General features: G+C 38.6%; 1 protein-coding gene across 3 annotated transcripts in view; it reads left to right on the top strand.

Moving 5' to 3' along the window:
• Window positions 1-15,905, top strand: part of MBP (myelin basic protein) — a 116,163-nt gene that overhangs the window by 15,767 nt on the left and 84,491 nt on the right. For all 3 annotated transcript variants that reach the window (XM_065628870.1, XM_065628869.1, XM_065628871.1), the window contains exon 2: window positions 11,497-11,571. In XM_065628870.1, the coding sequence (XP_065484942.1) occupies window positions 11,521-11,571 (51 nt within the window). In that variant the 5' untranslated portion in view covers window positions 11,497-11,520. The remainder of the gene's footprint in view (window positions 1-11,496; window positions 11,572-15,905) is intronic.

The raw sequence follows: 15,905 nt of genomic DNA on the forward strand, positions 1-15,905 counted from the left end.
CTGATGCAGAATTATGTTAAAAAACCCAAAATAATTGTGATGGTAATTGCTTTCCACTTTGCTCACTTTGCTGAACTTTAAACATACAAAGGCTGCAGTACTTTTAGCTTATGTTTTTAAACATCCTTGGCAGATACTATGAAGCCTGTGGTTTGGGGGTGGAGCTGTGTTTTTGATCAGGGTGTTTGTGGTGTTGGTCCCCGCCCCCCCCCCCCCCCCCCCCAATGTAATTTTTTTTCTTGCATTGCTGTATTTTTGTTTTGGACATTGGCATTAATTTTGGCAGATGCTCAAATACCGAACTGGGTATGGATTTACAAATAGATACTTATTATAAACGGTAATGCATTAGACTTATTGGATGCACCAAAAGAAGATAATGATTAAAACTGTAGCATTAACTTGGTAAGGGCAAGTTTGGTCATTCAGAATTATTGTAAGTTATTGGAGTGTTTACTGTAGAGTGCTCGAAGAGGGAAGGGGATTTTAAGGACTATTTTGTAATATAGTCTTGGAGGAATGTTATGAAAATGTTGTAAATGGTTACAGTTTGTAGATGGTTTGGGAAATAGCGGTTAAAGTGACTTGAAAAGCTTTGTGTAAAGTGTCTAGTCTATTTTGTGCTGAGGATTAAATGTCTCAGGTTATTATCCAGTGTAGCCAACAAGCTGAACAGAAGGCTCCTTGAAGTCAGTATCTGTCCAAACACAGTGTGTGACACTGTTGCTCCCATGGCTGCGGGGGGCAGAGGTGGGGTTTGTGTGTGTCTTACAGCCCTTTCCCGAGGGCAGATGCCCACAAATTTGCAGAAGAGGCCCTGCCATGTTTGGGATGGAGATCAGCTCCGTCTCTTCCCTAGAGAGTTCAGACCTGCATTTCCCACTCCAGGCTGCAAAGGTAGAGGCTGTTGGGTAGGACTGGTGGCCCTTTTCTTCAGGAGATGTGTGTCTTTGTGCGGAGAGAATTACGGTTTTCCTGTACCTCGTACTGATCACTTACGGGATAAAATGGATGAACAGGAATTCATCAATGAACTCAGAGTGGGGAATAAAATCAGTTTGTCCAGTCTATTACACCTCAGTGAAACCCAGTGGGCTAAAAGCTATCACATTGCATTTTTTCTCTCTCTTTCCTAGGGTATCGCTACTTTTGTGATTTTTATTTTGTTTGGAATTTTGATTATTTTATCTTTTTAAAAAAGTCAGTTGTCAGTATATGAACAGCTTCAGCAAAAGATAGTCCCCTCGCTGCTTCACCCCTACCTTGCAATGCTCCAGGTTCACTGTCTAGAAATGTGGACTGGAGTATCCTCAGGCAAAAGTAGTCACCTGTGTTATTTGGGGCTGTTCTGCCGTGGCAAGAACCACGCCATTCACGCAGGCTCTGAAATACAGTGAGTGGTCAGACTCTTGCTTTCCGTCTTGAGCGTAGCTAGGTTTCCTACAGTCCTCTGGTTCTTCCAAAGCCCTGCTCCTCTGATGTTTAGAAACACTCTTTCAGCTTAGATTTATATGTGGGCAGCATGGATTTTCTCTTCTTCTAGCACTCATTTGGCTTTGCTTTACTTAGGCTTGACATGTCGTGGGCTTTTAGTCTTATCCCTATATAAGAGGCTCCTATTGCTCTCATCGTCCTCACATCTTGTTCAAGTAAAAAATTGATGTTGTTAAACATGGCTGACCAGAATCGTACCTTGTATTCAGCTGAAGTTATGCTAATGGTTTGTATGATGACATTAATTCTTCCCTATCTTGGCTGGAAATATCCCCTCATGATACAGCGTAGGTCTGTTTGTCTTTTTTTTAATTTTCCCCTGCCAGATCACATTGATGACTCACAGTTATCCTGTGATCAAGTCAGACTGATCTTTCCGCTCAGTGTCTTCTAAAACGATCCCTGGTTTCCCACATCCTGTGTGAGTACACTAATCACAAGCTCATTATCTAATGATATGGGTGACCTCTCGCTATAGCTGTTTTGAAAAAAGGCAGGGAAGGGGGGTATTACAGTGGTTTCCACTCTGTCTTGTGATAAGCCTGGGCCTGATGGTTAGCATCTTCTGTGTCTGAGAAAATCTGCTGAATTAAGAGCTAGGATGGCAGAGAAATAGCCTCATTGTATATTGATGGGATTCTGGTGTAAAGTCATGTGAAGCTGCTTGGCAGCATCATCATGGCTGGAATGTCATTTTGTATGACTGATGGCAGAACTTGAAGTCCACAAAGAACTTGCAAAATAAGAAAGGAGGTGTCTGTTGTGATCACGAACCCCAGCATTATGTGGTAGCTGAGAATGGGTTTTCAGAATTACAACTCTGGATTTAAGTTGCTAATGTCGGCCTAAGCTTCTGAAGTAATTTTTCACTTATTGCCTTTAACTTCTTACCTTTGTTCTATAACTCTAAAATGGGAGAAACATTTACCTCCTCCTCATATTTTGTATATTTGAGCTGCAAGACCTTTATGGAAGGAACTTCTTGCTGTCTTTGCATGCTGTCTGGAATGAAATTCCCTCTTGGTTGAAGGCTGTGGACCATGTCACAATTTTAATGATGGTATTAGAAACAATTCTTTTATAAACAGTTAAGAATAAAAGTGTAATAGTTTGTCCCCATACTTTACAAGTGCAACTTGTTCAAGAGCAAGTTATTATTGTGATGGGTGCTGTGAATATTATATATAACCTTACTTAACTTTTAATCATATAGTGGATTTGAGGTATATTTTGGTAATAATCTCTGAAGGTGAATACACTGCTGGTCTCCTTGTTGAAACAAATGTTTTCTATTATTTTGACATGTTGCCAGATTTTGTCACCTTTCTTTTTTACACTGAATTTGATATAAATGGTGAACTGCATTGGAAAACTGTGCTGAAGAAACGAGTGTTTGGCCTGTCACATTCTTTTGTCTTTCTTTTAACATGAAATAAAAAGTCTGATTTTCTTTTCAATGAAAGAAGGGAAAATAATTATCTTGTGTACATTTTGTACATTCTTGTGTTCAAATAGAAATTTTTCCCTGGGTCTGCCATTGTTGTCTTCAATAGTAATTCAGTAATGATTATTTCTCTACTGTCCTTGTACGTAGGTTGGATAAAGGTTGGGAAAGCAACATTAGTACATGAAACTTAAGATTTACGTAAGACAAGGCAATGTTTGAGTATGAGGCACGAGTACTTGAAAGCACATTTGAAGAAGCACACAAGTACAATAATTGTATCAAGGTGATGTAAAGACTTAAGTGGTTTCTCATGCAGATTTCATTGCCAGGCTTGCTGCTGTCACTCACCAATTATTTAAAATTCTAAGTGCAACAACTCACATGTTAGTGACTGTAACCTCCTGAAACTCCGATCTAAACAACTAAAGCCAAAAATACCTGGACTAAAATTCCATTTGAAAAGGAGATAGATTTATTTATTTCTGAGATATACAATTATCCTTAGCAAAAAATTATTTTGCTTTCTTTGTTCTGAAAGGAGAGCAAACCATTGCGTCACTGCCAGAGAAAATCCAAAACTGGTGTGTGTTTTTGTTTTTGTATAGGCATTCATGAGCACAGAAAAATTGCTTCTTTACGGCTTTGTGAGTCACTTTGTTCTTAAATTTGTTTATTCATTTAGGAGCAGAAGAATTTACAAATCTTTACTTAAGCTTCATGAGGTGTCTCTTGCAACTTGCATAGTGAACCATTTCAAGCTGGAGAACTGACTTGTTTATGGTGGACTGTGGATAATGGTAACCTGTTAGGAGGCTGTCGCATGAACCTTGAGCACGCTCACAAATTAAAATATTGAGGACTAAGTCTCCAACAAATTTCTTTAAAAAATTACTTTCAGAGCATAATCTCATGCATGAACCCTCAGGAAATCAAGCTAGTAAAAGAGGAGGCAAATAGAAATGAGGAACATAGTGCAGAAAAAGTAAGAAATGCAAACATGTAGTTAAGGATGCATTTTTTCCATGTCTGAAAAGAAAGATTGGGTTTTGTGCCTCTTTAGGGATGTGTTTATGGGAAGGGGGAGAGATATCAGTAGATTAAGCCAAGAGGGAGTCAGCCTGGAGTATGGTGAAAGTCAGACCCTTTCGTAATATCAATATTTATGCCAAAGGTAACAGAGAAACATTTACAGGAAAGCCTTCTTTTGGTTGATATGTTTACAACATAGATAGATTGTATATGAAGTCAGAACAGCAGGAGAGAAAGGTCGGGCAGAGAGAGAAGCTTTTTTTTTCCTCTTTTTTTTTTTGAGTTATTTAATTGAGAAGGATATAGGGGTTCAGTGTTTCTCACAGCAAAGTTAACGGTGTCTGGAGAGGCTGAATCATCTGCTGGTACCGTCTGTCAGTCTGTTGAATATGAGAAGATAAGAGCCAGCATACAGTGCCTTTGATTCATGTGTGTTTAGAACTGCAGGTGTGCATTTTGTCATCAGTCTCTGCAGTGTGCTAATGAAATGCTGATCTTCGATGTGACTGTGTTCACTGGGAAGTTTAGGTGACTCTGCACTTTAAAAGGGAGAATATACCGTTCACCACTTGTGGAGGACTTGTTTTTCGAAGCAGAGAAGGGGGGAAAAACATGTGAGTTTTCAAATATGTCATGTTTTGATTCTCATGGTATTTTTTCATTTTTATATGAAAACAGATGTTAGGTCTTGTCTGACTTCAGAGCACCTTAATCTCAAAACCTGAAAGTCTCCAAGTAACAAGTAATGATACTTGTCTGTACGGTTTCTTGATTGCTCTGTACTTTTTCCCCCTCTGGTACTGGTAGGATTATTACTTTGGCCTGAAATGCTCTATCATTTCAGTTAGAATTTTACACTTCTTTTTTTTCTTTTTCCTGGCTAATACTGCACTTACGTTATATATTATTGTATGCTGGTGTACCTTTTAAAAAAATACAGCGTTTAGAACAAACATGTATGTTTTAGTTGTAGACTTATTGAGGCCAAGAGGTGAAGTCCACAGCTGCAAGGTGGACCCCTAAGGAAATACGGTACTTTAGAAGCAATGCTAATGGAAAGTGATGGTCTTAGGAGACTACTGCATATCTTTACAGTATATAGAATGAGTTTTTCTCTTTCTTAGCCATTCTCTCTCTTTCTCTGTCCTGTGTGTGGGGCTTTTTGTGTGTGTGTTTTGTTTTAATTAGAGAATCTATTTTACTGCAGTATCAAATAATTTTGTCTCTGGAGCATACGGGTGCTGGGAAGAAAGTCATCAATGATAATGCGTCTGATCCTTTACAGAAAGTTCGGAAAAATTGGTCAGTTGGAGCAATCCTAGGTTTGGTATGTTATGCAGACCTAAACAGTCCTCCAGTATGGAATAGTGTTTCAGAACTTGGCCCATCTCTCTGAGTGATGGTTTTGTAGGTCTAGGATCCTTGCTAAGGCACGTACAGTCATCTATAAATATGGAAATTGCGGTAATGTCTAGAAGGGCCAGGAAGGGCAAGACTCTGATACACAAGTCACTGTACAAGCATTATTAATTACACCTGTCGGTACTAAACTCCTGGTGACTTCTCTGATTTAAATGTTATGGTTGCCACTGAAATCTTGGTTTTGATCGTTTATGACAGAAACGTGTTTGGAGTAATGTATTTTTCTGTCAGGAAGGGTTCCTCAGAGAAAGCTTGTTGCGGTATTCAAAAGCGAAATAAGGTTTGGTCTACGCAATTTCACAGATAACGAAAAATGTAATCTGCATTAAATAATGGTGAAACCTGTAGGAGATATAAGGCACTTTATTTTATGAAATACTTTAATAACTTCAGTTCAGAGGGAGGGATTCCCAGGACAGGGTTTGCCTGCGGGGCAGGTGACTTCTGTTCAGTGGTTGCTCGCGCCTGTCTCTGCAGCACCTGGTTGTGGCTCCTGAGGGACTGGGCTGCAGGTCTCTCACCTGGGCCCACTGCAGCTGAATTTCTTGGTGCACTGCAGTACTAGTTACCAGGAAAACGGAATTCTGAAGAAACAGATGAGGCGTGCCCAGCGCCTCGATCTGTTTTGAAAGAAGGCTGAAGTGAAGGGCTTGCTTCCAAAGATATTTATCACGCTGAGAGCCCAAAAAAACCCACTCAAAAGATTTCCATCTAGCTGACAGCCAGCGCTGGGCAGTGTGTCAGCTTGCTTCCCAGCAAGCTACATAACCTGGACCTGACGTGAGGAGAAAAAAAAAAAAAAAGTCTTTTGCATGTCCTTTTGATGGGTAAGTTTGTAATTAAGAGCCTCCATTAGAGGGCTACCAAAATTAGAACTTGCACATTTCTTAAAAGTAATTACAGTTTTAATTTTCTTTAACAAGATCTGTATGTAGTAGTAAAATGTAATATTTATTTGGATAAGAATAGTCATTATTTAGCAGGAAGTTTTAAGTAAATTCCTCAAATATTTTTATATTCTGTGGTTACCCTTCCTATACGTGAGTAAGGCCATAAGCACTTGGTAAACCTATCTAGCGTTGTAGCACCACGCCATTATCCACCAACATCAGTCTGTGGTGAATATGTTTTCCTAGACAAGGTAATGATGATGTTCTGATACTCGTAAATATGTAAGTACTTGCATACCTTTATTACTATGTGTAGTTCTGTTGAGTCATAACTAAGTGTGTGGGAAGAGGTAGGATTGAGCCCTTATTTTACATAGCTAAATTACTCTTCAAGGATCATATTTAACAATCCATTTGCAGCATCCTGTGATTTACATTTGGTCGTTTATGTACTTTAATGTGAAGTAGCCATTAATGTTCAATAAAGGTACTCCAGGTGCATTGGTTTATAGCCCCTTGTAACTCCTGGATTACAGTTAGTGAGCTGTCACTGTAAACCAGCGCCTGGGATGAAGTTTATTGTTTGTATTTAGAATATACAAAAATTACAATGTTCTGTGAGATATTACAGGGAAGGACATTTTCTGTCTGATGATTAAAAGGGGTAAACTTTTCTCAGGCTCCCGTGAGTAAGAAAATGCTGTTTTACAGTTAAAACAACGTAAGCTGCAGAAAGTGATATCGTTGTATTTCTGGGTGTATTCAGGAAGTTTGGAGAAGCATTTTTCTGCCTTTCAGTGAAAATTCTAAATCGTAATTTAAACCTCTTTACAGGACAGTGCAAGAGTACATGAAGATGATCAGAACCTCTTTTTGAACTAGAAATATCTATTTAATTTTAACAGGCAGACTGGCATGAGGTAAAAAATCACGCTACATGTTTACAAACCCCTGTTTTTAATTAACTGCTGAGATGAACAGAAATAAGCTACGTGATCCCAACACACCCGTATTTTTATAGGTGTTGTTTATGAGTGTGATGTGTAGGACTGAGTTTTTTCCATCCCTTTTTGTATTCGTGCAGTTTTTATTATTATTTTGTGTTTGGCAGACAGCCAGGAGAGGTTTCTCTGCTCGGATGAGGCAGTGGTGTGTCTGTAGTTGTTGCTAGCTGGAACATGGCTTCCTATCGTGAAAAAGAGCGGGAAGGCAGCTCAGTCTGAGCTTCCGTCAGGTTACCTCTTAGACTGGCTCTGTAAGAAGGTAGATTGACGAGAGGAGACAATTTTATTTCCCCAGGCAAAATCCCTGGGCTGTTTTTGGAATTATTTGTAGCCGACTGGATAGCTGGAGTTATTCCTGTGTCAGTCACCGATGGGGAGGCGCCCGGGCCTGGGTGGCAGAGCTGGTTCAGCTGCGTTCGTGGCTGCGGGCGATGCTGCTGGGGATGTCCGCAGCCATGCCTCGCAGCCGCCTGCCCTCCTTCACTCGCCTCACCCCAAAGAGCTGTTAGGTTGCTGAAGTGTTTTCAGCTTTTAGTCCTATTAAATCAGTTCGCTTGCGTGGCCCGTTACTTCCTGAGCCTCTCAGACGGTTTTAATGTGCTTGAAACCCGCAGTGTTGGTGGGGAGTTTCGTAAGGTGCTGTACTCATCGCTGCAGACCTGCGTGGTGTCCCCTCTCATTTGGTGACTCAAGTTCACATGCAAAATCTGTTCATCTCGCAGGATTTATGAAACTTGAAGGGTTTCACCAGGAAGGTTTCGGGCAAATGCCGTTCTGGTCATAAGCTCGATCTCGTGCTCAGGCCTATTTTGGCAACTTATTGTTAAGTCTGATTCATGTTGCATTCAAAGGCGGTTACTGCATTTCTACAGTACTTCTGATTTTGCGTTGTTTTGGTGCTTCATGGCTGTTCTTGTGGCTGTTAATCAGTGCTAAGGCATGTACGGATTCCTCTGCAAACAAGAATGTTGATCGGTTGACTGACACTTGTTAACAAGTGCAAAAAGCTGCTGTTTTGCTACATAGAGAGCTCCTTAGTCTGCCAACCTGTGTGTTATGAAGGTGACTAAAAAGAAAATACAAATCTTTTTCCAGCTCAGATTTTTTGAATAGTTGGCTGCAAGGTCCTACAAAGATCGTACAATGAGTAAACCCACTGAAGTCAGTGACTCGCCTCATTGTGTAAAGATTGGCGCAGGTAGAACCTGTGCAGTTTGGTCTCCTCATGACAGTGAGAACTAAAACCACTGTTCAGGTCTTACTTAACACTTCAGGATATACTTTCATCCTGAAGTGAAAACGACCCGTGTGCTCTGTTTTCAATCAAGTAAGGCAGACTTCTGCTTGAGGCTAAAGTGAAAAACTAGGTCTTTTTGTTGTTGTAAATGATTTTAATGTTTACAGGCTTGTATGTATGTATGTTTTCACTTTCTGATCAGCTGTCTACAGAATACTTAGCACTATACGTTTTCTTTCCTAATTCATGTCAAATTTTTTTGAAGCCTTTTTTCCCCAAAGGATTTCTTACAGTTTTCTCCACTTAGTAGGTGGCATGAAGAATTGGGATATTATAGCTATCCAGCTGGTTGCACTTGTCCCTCTGGCTAAAATGTAGCTTTATGTCTACACAAGGAATTTATAGCAGGTACCTATACCTAACTTATCTTGAGTTTAAACATCTGTGTTCATTTATGCATGAAAAAGATGCAGTGAAATCTAGTTGTATTAGTTTCTGGATATGAGGTGAGAATAAGAAGGGGTCGATCATGTGAGTTTGGACCACACGCTATCCCTCAGACACATTTTAATCAATAAAGGAAACAAGTGCAGATTTACAGGCTTAATGCCATTAGTTTCAGCTTTTAAGTCTGTTCCTGTAGAGAAACGTAACACTCTGCCCAGATGTGGGTGTACTCTCAAACCACGCTGCTAAACTTTGAATAGCATTGTGCATTTCCATTTTTCCAAGCCTTTTTTTTTCTTTTTTATTCCCTTCTCTGCGTAATTGTTAGCATCTCGTTGAAAGAATTATGCACATGGGAATCAAGAGTGCATTGATCAGCTGTTTCATATGCTTCTCTGTTTGCTCAGTTTTCATTTTTGTTTGCTTGCCTTGCGCAAACATTTGAGCAGAAAACTGGCCTTATCGTTTTCAGGTATCTACCACGTGACAGCATGGAAGTTTTTATTGCCTTTTATTCCTCCCTCCCCCCCGCACTGGCCAGCAAATTATTTTTAAACATGTATCTGGCTTAGTTTCAGAGCATAGCTTTTCTGTAGCTGGTATCTTTTTCTACCTTGGCGCTGCAGGAGTGGGACTCTACTGTGCTCGGTGTTTTCATGGGTACAGAGTTCTGGTTTGCAAGTGTGACATTGGCTCCATAATCTGTTCACTTAAACGTATATTTATTACAGCTAAATTTGGATAGTTAATATTTTGATAAATTACTGGAAGAGTAACACACGGAACATCATGCCTTTATATTCCGCTGTAAATGTTTCGTATAGTTTTGTATTCTGCTCTCATTTCCTTATGTTGTGAAGTAGGTGATGTGGGAGGTGAGCTGCTGCTCATAATTTGCAGAGGAAAGGCCAGTTTGAGGTAGTTCAGCTCTGAAACTCAGTGTATATGAATATATTTGTATATTTCCTTGAAAATTTTCATAATCTCACAAAAATGGGAATTGATCATGCTGCTTTCACAGTTTGAAAGGATAGGTTTTTTTTCTTTTAATCTTTTATGCAATAGATCATGCTGTTTTGAAGAAAAAAAACTGTTTCCAATTTGCCAAAAAACTCTACCTTGAGTACACTTACTGAGTTTGGATGTTTTTTAATTTTTTTCTTTGCAAGACCTTAGAAGTGGATATTTGTGAGGAATTATTTAATCAGATACAGTGATACGTGGCGCTTTGATTTTAGAGCAAATGGAATTCAGTGAATAGTCAAATGGGCACTGCAGACCCTCACTAATTTGAAAATTTATCATTGTGAGCAGGAAATAAAAACCTATGTCTCTCCAAAAGTTGCACTAGAGATACAGGATGAGATTGCTTTTGATAAAGTACAGGTTTCTGTGGTGGAAAGTTACAAGTAATCAAGGTCTCTATAGTCCTTTGATACACAAATCTGTGTGTGTAGCTGGGTTATATTCTACTGAGTGTAACTGGTTAATAGCCTCTTGTTTTACTTCATGCATTTTCTATCACAGCAAAGGTCTGGTTGTCCTTTTCTCGCAGGCCTTTTCCTAAGATTATGCTTAATGGAATAACTCAGCCCTCTGTTAGCGAGAGCGTTGTGCCAGGATTTCTGATGCTAAGGTTTTATGGTATATACTTTTATTTATTGCAGAGTAGTGCACTAGGAACTGAACTTTATTACTGAAAGTTCAGTTCATAATTCTGAAAGGAGAAAGTCCGCTTGAAACTGCTTTGGCACGTAATTTTAAGTTTCAGGACTTTAAATGCTCTCCTTGCACTGCATTTAAATTGGCTGAAATTAGCAGCTGTTTATAAGATCCTATACAAGCACATGCTTCTGTAAGAAGAAATATGTAGTATAACCACAAGTGTATCCTAAAAGCTGAAATTTGAGTGTTGTGGTTTAACCTATATAAGCTCTGTTAAAGCTGAGATAGAACAGGATGAGCCAGAAAATACAAAGAAAGAGTTGGCATTCCTTTCTTGTGTGGGCTGTAAAGAACATATCCATTCTCACCTCCACAGCAAATTGTTAGCAGTATAATGTGGTGCTTTTTTTCAGTAATTGCTGTTTCTATAATGGCAAATGTGAATTTGAAAGAACTTACTTGATCTTTTACGGAAGTTTGTAGTTACAGGTTACTTGATACATATTACTCTGTTATGCTATTATAAACATAATATCAAAAGAGGGCCTCTACCTAATTTCTAATCTCGTCTTGTTTTATGTACAAATTTTGCAATAAACACTTTAATTTTCTTCCTCTGTTTATATATATGTATGTTTGTTTGTTTAGAAGAAGGAAAACTTTCTGGTGTTGCTTAGATGTGCAAAATAGACCAGATAAGCAATTTTTTTTCTTAGTATCTCTCATAGAGCTTACCTTGGGCTGTAAAAATGCTTACTGTATGAGAACTATCTCTTTGTTCTGCGTCATATGAAAAATTAATTTGCATTTCAGTACAAATGTATTGGTTTCAAAAATGCTGTTTTGGTTTTATCTTTTCAGAATCTGGAGTTCTGGTGATCCATCATGGGGAACCATGTAGGAAAACGAGAACATAGCACTGACAAGTCAACCAAGGTAAGTCTAGAAAATCGAAGAGGAAAGGCCACTTTCAGAAATATGTATGTTATGAAATATATATGTTTTTTAGTACGTTAGTGAGTTTACCAGATCACTTTCACCATTACTATTTTGTACTTGCCACTGTAAAATGACTACCTTTTCTTTAGAGAGGGTCAATGACATATGGCCAAACCAGGATTTTGCTCTGCTGGATTTAATGAGAGATGTGATGTTTTCCTGCATCAGATCTATAGCTAATAAAAAGCTTCTCAGTCATGGTGGAAATGAATTGAATGAGCCTTAGAAGTGTGATATTGCAGAAATTTTTAAAGAGCCAGTGAGCCGAATTATGTTCTGCGTGTTGACAGCTTTCCATTTGAGCAGTGATTGGCTTTATCCATAAGAAAGAAACTATGTAGAAACAAGTAAAATAAGAGAATTCTAAAGGAAAAGATTGTCAGTCTGAGGAGATACAGCTTTAAAAATCTCCTTGCGAGGAGGAAAAAAAAAAAGATGAGAACTGTCAAAATGTTCATTAAAAGTATTTGCTTTCTAAGCCTCTGCTGATACTGTTGTGCATTTTGTACATAATGTGGTATTCTGTTTGCCTCGTGATAATATCTTGTTTATTTGTTTTTCTACATTGTACCGGAAGAGAATTCACACATATCTTTAAAAAAGCCGTCTTTCTATATATAAAACAGAGATGTTTCTTGTTGCTAGCTATTGCTAACTTCCCTCCACCCAATCCCCACCCAAAAATAACAGTTTACAGTCTGAGCCCACACTGTATAAAGCTATTGCCCTTTGCATTGGACAGATGATGTAAACAGATAGTTCTATGCTTTATCTGTGGGAATGTGGGTATTTTGCATTGCCGTGGCAAATAAGCAGCTATCCCTAAAAAGGTATACAGACTAGAATTTATACAGTTGTTAGTTTTGTGCCATCTCCTTCAGGAAAGTGCGTAAGCACACTGGAAGAAATGGGGAGAAAACAGCAGGAAGAGGGGACAACTGGCTAGATATGGATTTGGTTTGCGTTTGTGCAGTATTTTGCAAAATGGTTTTGTGGCCCAACTTTCAGTTTCGGTACAAACAATAGTGTGAGCCTCAAGATGTGGTCTCGTAGTGACCGGTCTTGTAGACTTCCCGTCTAAAAAAACTCTGTTGTGCAGATCCAGCCAAGTCAAATGCAAGGAACAGATGTATTTAGCCAAGTACTTTGATACTTTCTGACAATGGGTGTGAGATCCTGCAGGTGTGATACAGCAGCTACACTGAGCTTGATGGGCTGTTGTGTACCACATATCCCCTGCTTTGGTCTTTGAGTACAAAATCTGATTAGAAAAAAACACATCATAACTTTTCCCCCCCTGTGGGATCATGTGTGTGTCTGATGCATCTGGGTGGCAGGTGAGTGAGTTGTCAGGCACATGGAGCTTCAAAAAGGAAAAGATTATTCAAACTGTAGCAGGCGATGCAATAGTTCTGCAGTGGTGAGCAAGAGTCAGGTGGCCGTGAGTCTTGCCCTCAGTGTGTAAGACAGGTGTACAAGGAAGTGGATTGCTGTAATTTTGTTTTAATTCCTTCTTTTTCCCAGTTAGTTCATGGGCAATACTTGATTCTATAAGCAAAACAATTTACCTAAAATATTTTTGAAGGGAAAACTCATTTCTGTAGTAATATCTTCTGTCCCTCATCCTTCTAGAGTGACAAAAAAAAAACCCAAACCCAAATACCAAAACCCCAAACTTTATAATAGGCAATGCTTGATCAAAATCTCCCTTTATGTACGTAAGGTAGTAACCATGTCACAAGAAATAAGGCCACAGATCTAAAATCAGGAAATTTATGGGTAAGGTGCTAGTATGTATTCCACATGACTAATCAGTCTTGATTCATTTCTCACAGGCAGCATTAATGTTACCAGCAGTAGTAACCATGTGTCATACACTTTTTTTTTTTAAGCTGAAAGTAGCTTTGTTGTTGAATATAGCTGTAAATTAGAACTGTTTTCCCACCAGTCTTCTAGTGTGGTATGGGAGACTATTGCTGAAGGCTTGCAGAGACTACAGTGGAAATGCTTAGTGCCTGTCCTTGTTCTTCGCGAAATAGAACTGCAGTGAAAGAGACTAACATCTCATTAAGGGTCTTTCTAAAATTCATTACTTGTAACTTCAGGCTGTTTATTGTATTTTCTTTCCCCAAAATGTAGTACCAAAGAAAAATATCATTTCAGGCAGCTGCTTTGAACCTGTGGTGTCAAGTTTGCTGCACAAACACTGTACTGACTCCTGAACTGATGGACCAGTTCTCCACACATCTATTTTATGTATGGTGACATCAGCGAGACTGTTGCCAAACTGCAGCAGTCCTAATTCTTGGTTGTCCGATAAATGTCCTGTAACACAGCAGTTACTATGGGGGTTTTTTTGAGTTTGCATCTAGCTTTGCTTTACTTTCAGTAACAAGACAGCTTCCCCTGCTGTGATACGTCTCTCAAAATATTGTTCTTCTCTTGATTTATAAATACGCCAAGCTACAGTGATTATTTAATAAATAATAGGAACTACTGTGAAATTAATTGGATGCTTTGAAAAACAGTTGGTCTATTTTACCTAAGTAATGTTGCAAATATTTGCAAACCCCTCAGGTTTTAATCAAAGCAATAACATACTCCATCTCATTTCTGTCAGATTTCTTTCTCTTGTATTTGGATCTGATTTTTTTTATAGTTTTGTAAGATATATAAAAATTATTCAGTGAACCCAGCAATTTATCTTCTTTCTTTTTACTTTGGATGCTGTTAGACTTGGCTGTCTCTTAATGCATTAGTAAACACTTAAGTATTTATTTTGTTTAACTTTGTTCTTAGCTTGAGTTTAAACTGACATAAATATATCTAAGAACAGCAACAGCAAGAAAAAAAAGTGTGGTCGTTCATGCTCCAAGTTCCTTCAAGTTCTTGGAGAGCTAAATGTAGAAGAATAAACGATTGAAGTTTTATTGGTCTTTGTTTGGACTTATAGTCCATGTGGCACTGTTAAGCTACAAAGAGCAATGTGCTCTTTTGTAATGATGAAAGCTGCTTGGAAGTATTACAAAAGTGCAGTTCTCTGCTACTCTCTGTTTTGATTTTCTCCCTCAGAAAATTCTGCACAGCCTGTATGTTGTCATCCCAAAATCTTTGAACCTTCTTGGTACCTCTCAGAACTGGCCCTTAATTTCATTGGGGTTGGAAATAAGTTTTCTAGTATCATCCCATCTATTCCACAGTGACTCCCAAATGCACCAAGTCCACAGAGCCTGGTTTCTGTGTGTCTCAGGTCACATACTACTTTGGGGAGCTGGAAACCAAGCTTGTGACCTATAATAACAGATTAAAATCCACTGTCCTGCCATGTCAAGGGATTACTTGAAAAATTTATACAGGCCTGGAACATGTTAGATTATTAGAAATACTGGATTATCTACCTATTTCATGTCCTTGACATACTTGGGGCATGCTGTAAATAAACACTAAGGAAACAAACTCAACTGCTGCATCTGATATCTAACTCTCAAATCCTTTGAGAGAGATAAATTGCCATAGTACATTGGTTTCTCACAGGAAAAAAACTGAAAACAGGCACTCAGTCTACAATTTAATGTCTTGTTTGAACCAAAATCTACCTATTAACAATGACCAAGTCTTGCTGTGTAGTAAACTTATGAAAAAGCTTGTCTTTAATTCCTCTATGTATGTATAATACCTATGTATAATACCTTCTGAGGAGCTTCTGTTTTCTCTCCTCTTTTTTTCCTTGATTGTCTTGCTAATGTTCAGAAACTTGCACCCTGCATGACCTTACTCCCCATGACATTGGCAGAAAGTTTTCTGGCTCTCCCTGATGAGAAGGAGGTGAATTTCTGGCTGGTAGTTGTATTGTTCACCTCGTAAATGCTCAATGATCTGTAAGCAGAAGGGTTTTCACACTGATCTCATCGGATGCCCTACCTCTCATGGTTGCAAGTGCTTACAGACCTCAGCCATATGTGTGGTTTTTACCAGGTGCTTCCTCTTGGTATGCATCATAAAGTATCAAGAAAGAAAAAAAAAAAAAACAACCAACAGATGAAGTAATTTTATTTTGCTCTACTAAGTGCTCTGAAGTGTTATTTTTGTAAGATAGAGGTTTATTTATTAATAGTGACAGTTTGAGAGATACTTGACATACAGCTTATGTGGATGTTGAAGTCTAGGATATGCTTTTCTGTTAAAATAAAAACAACTCCTCTTCAAAAAACAAACCAAAACAAAAACCTGCCCAAACAAAAAAAACCTCTCAAAAAATAAAAAGTCTCACT

This window comes from Caloenas nicobarica, chromosome 2, assembly GCF_036013445.1.
Source record: "Caloenas nicobarica isolate bCalNic1 chromosome 2, bCalNic1.hap1, whole genome shotgun sequence".
NCBI classification, from domain to species: domain Eukaryota; kingdom Metazoa; phylum Chordata; class Aves; order Columbiformes; family Columbidae; genus Caloenas; species Caloenas nicobarica.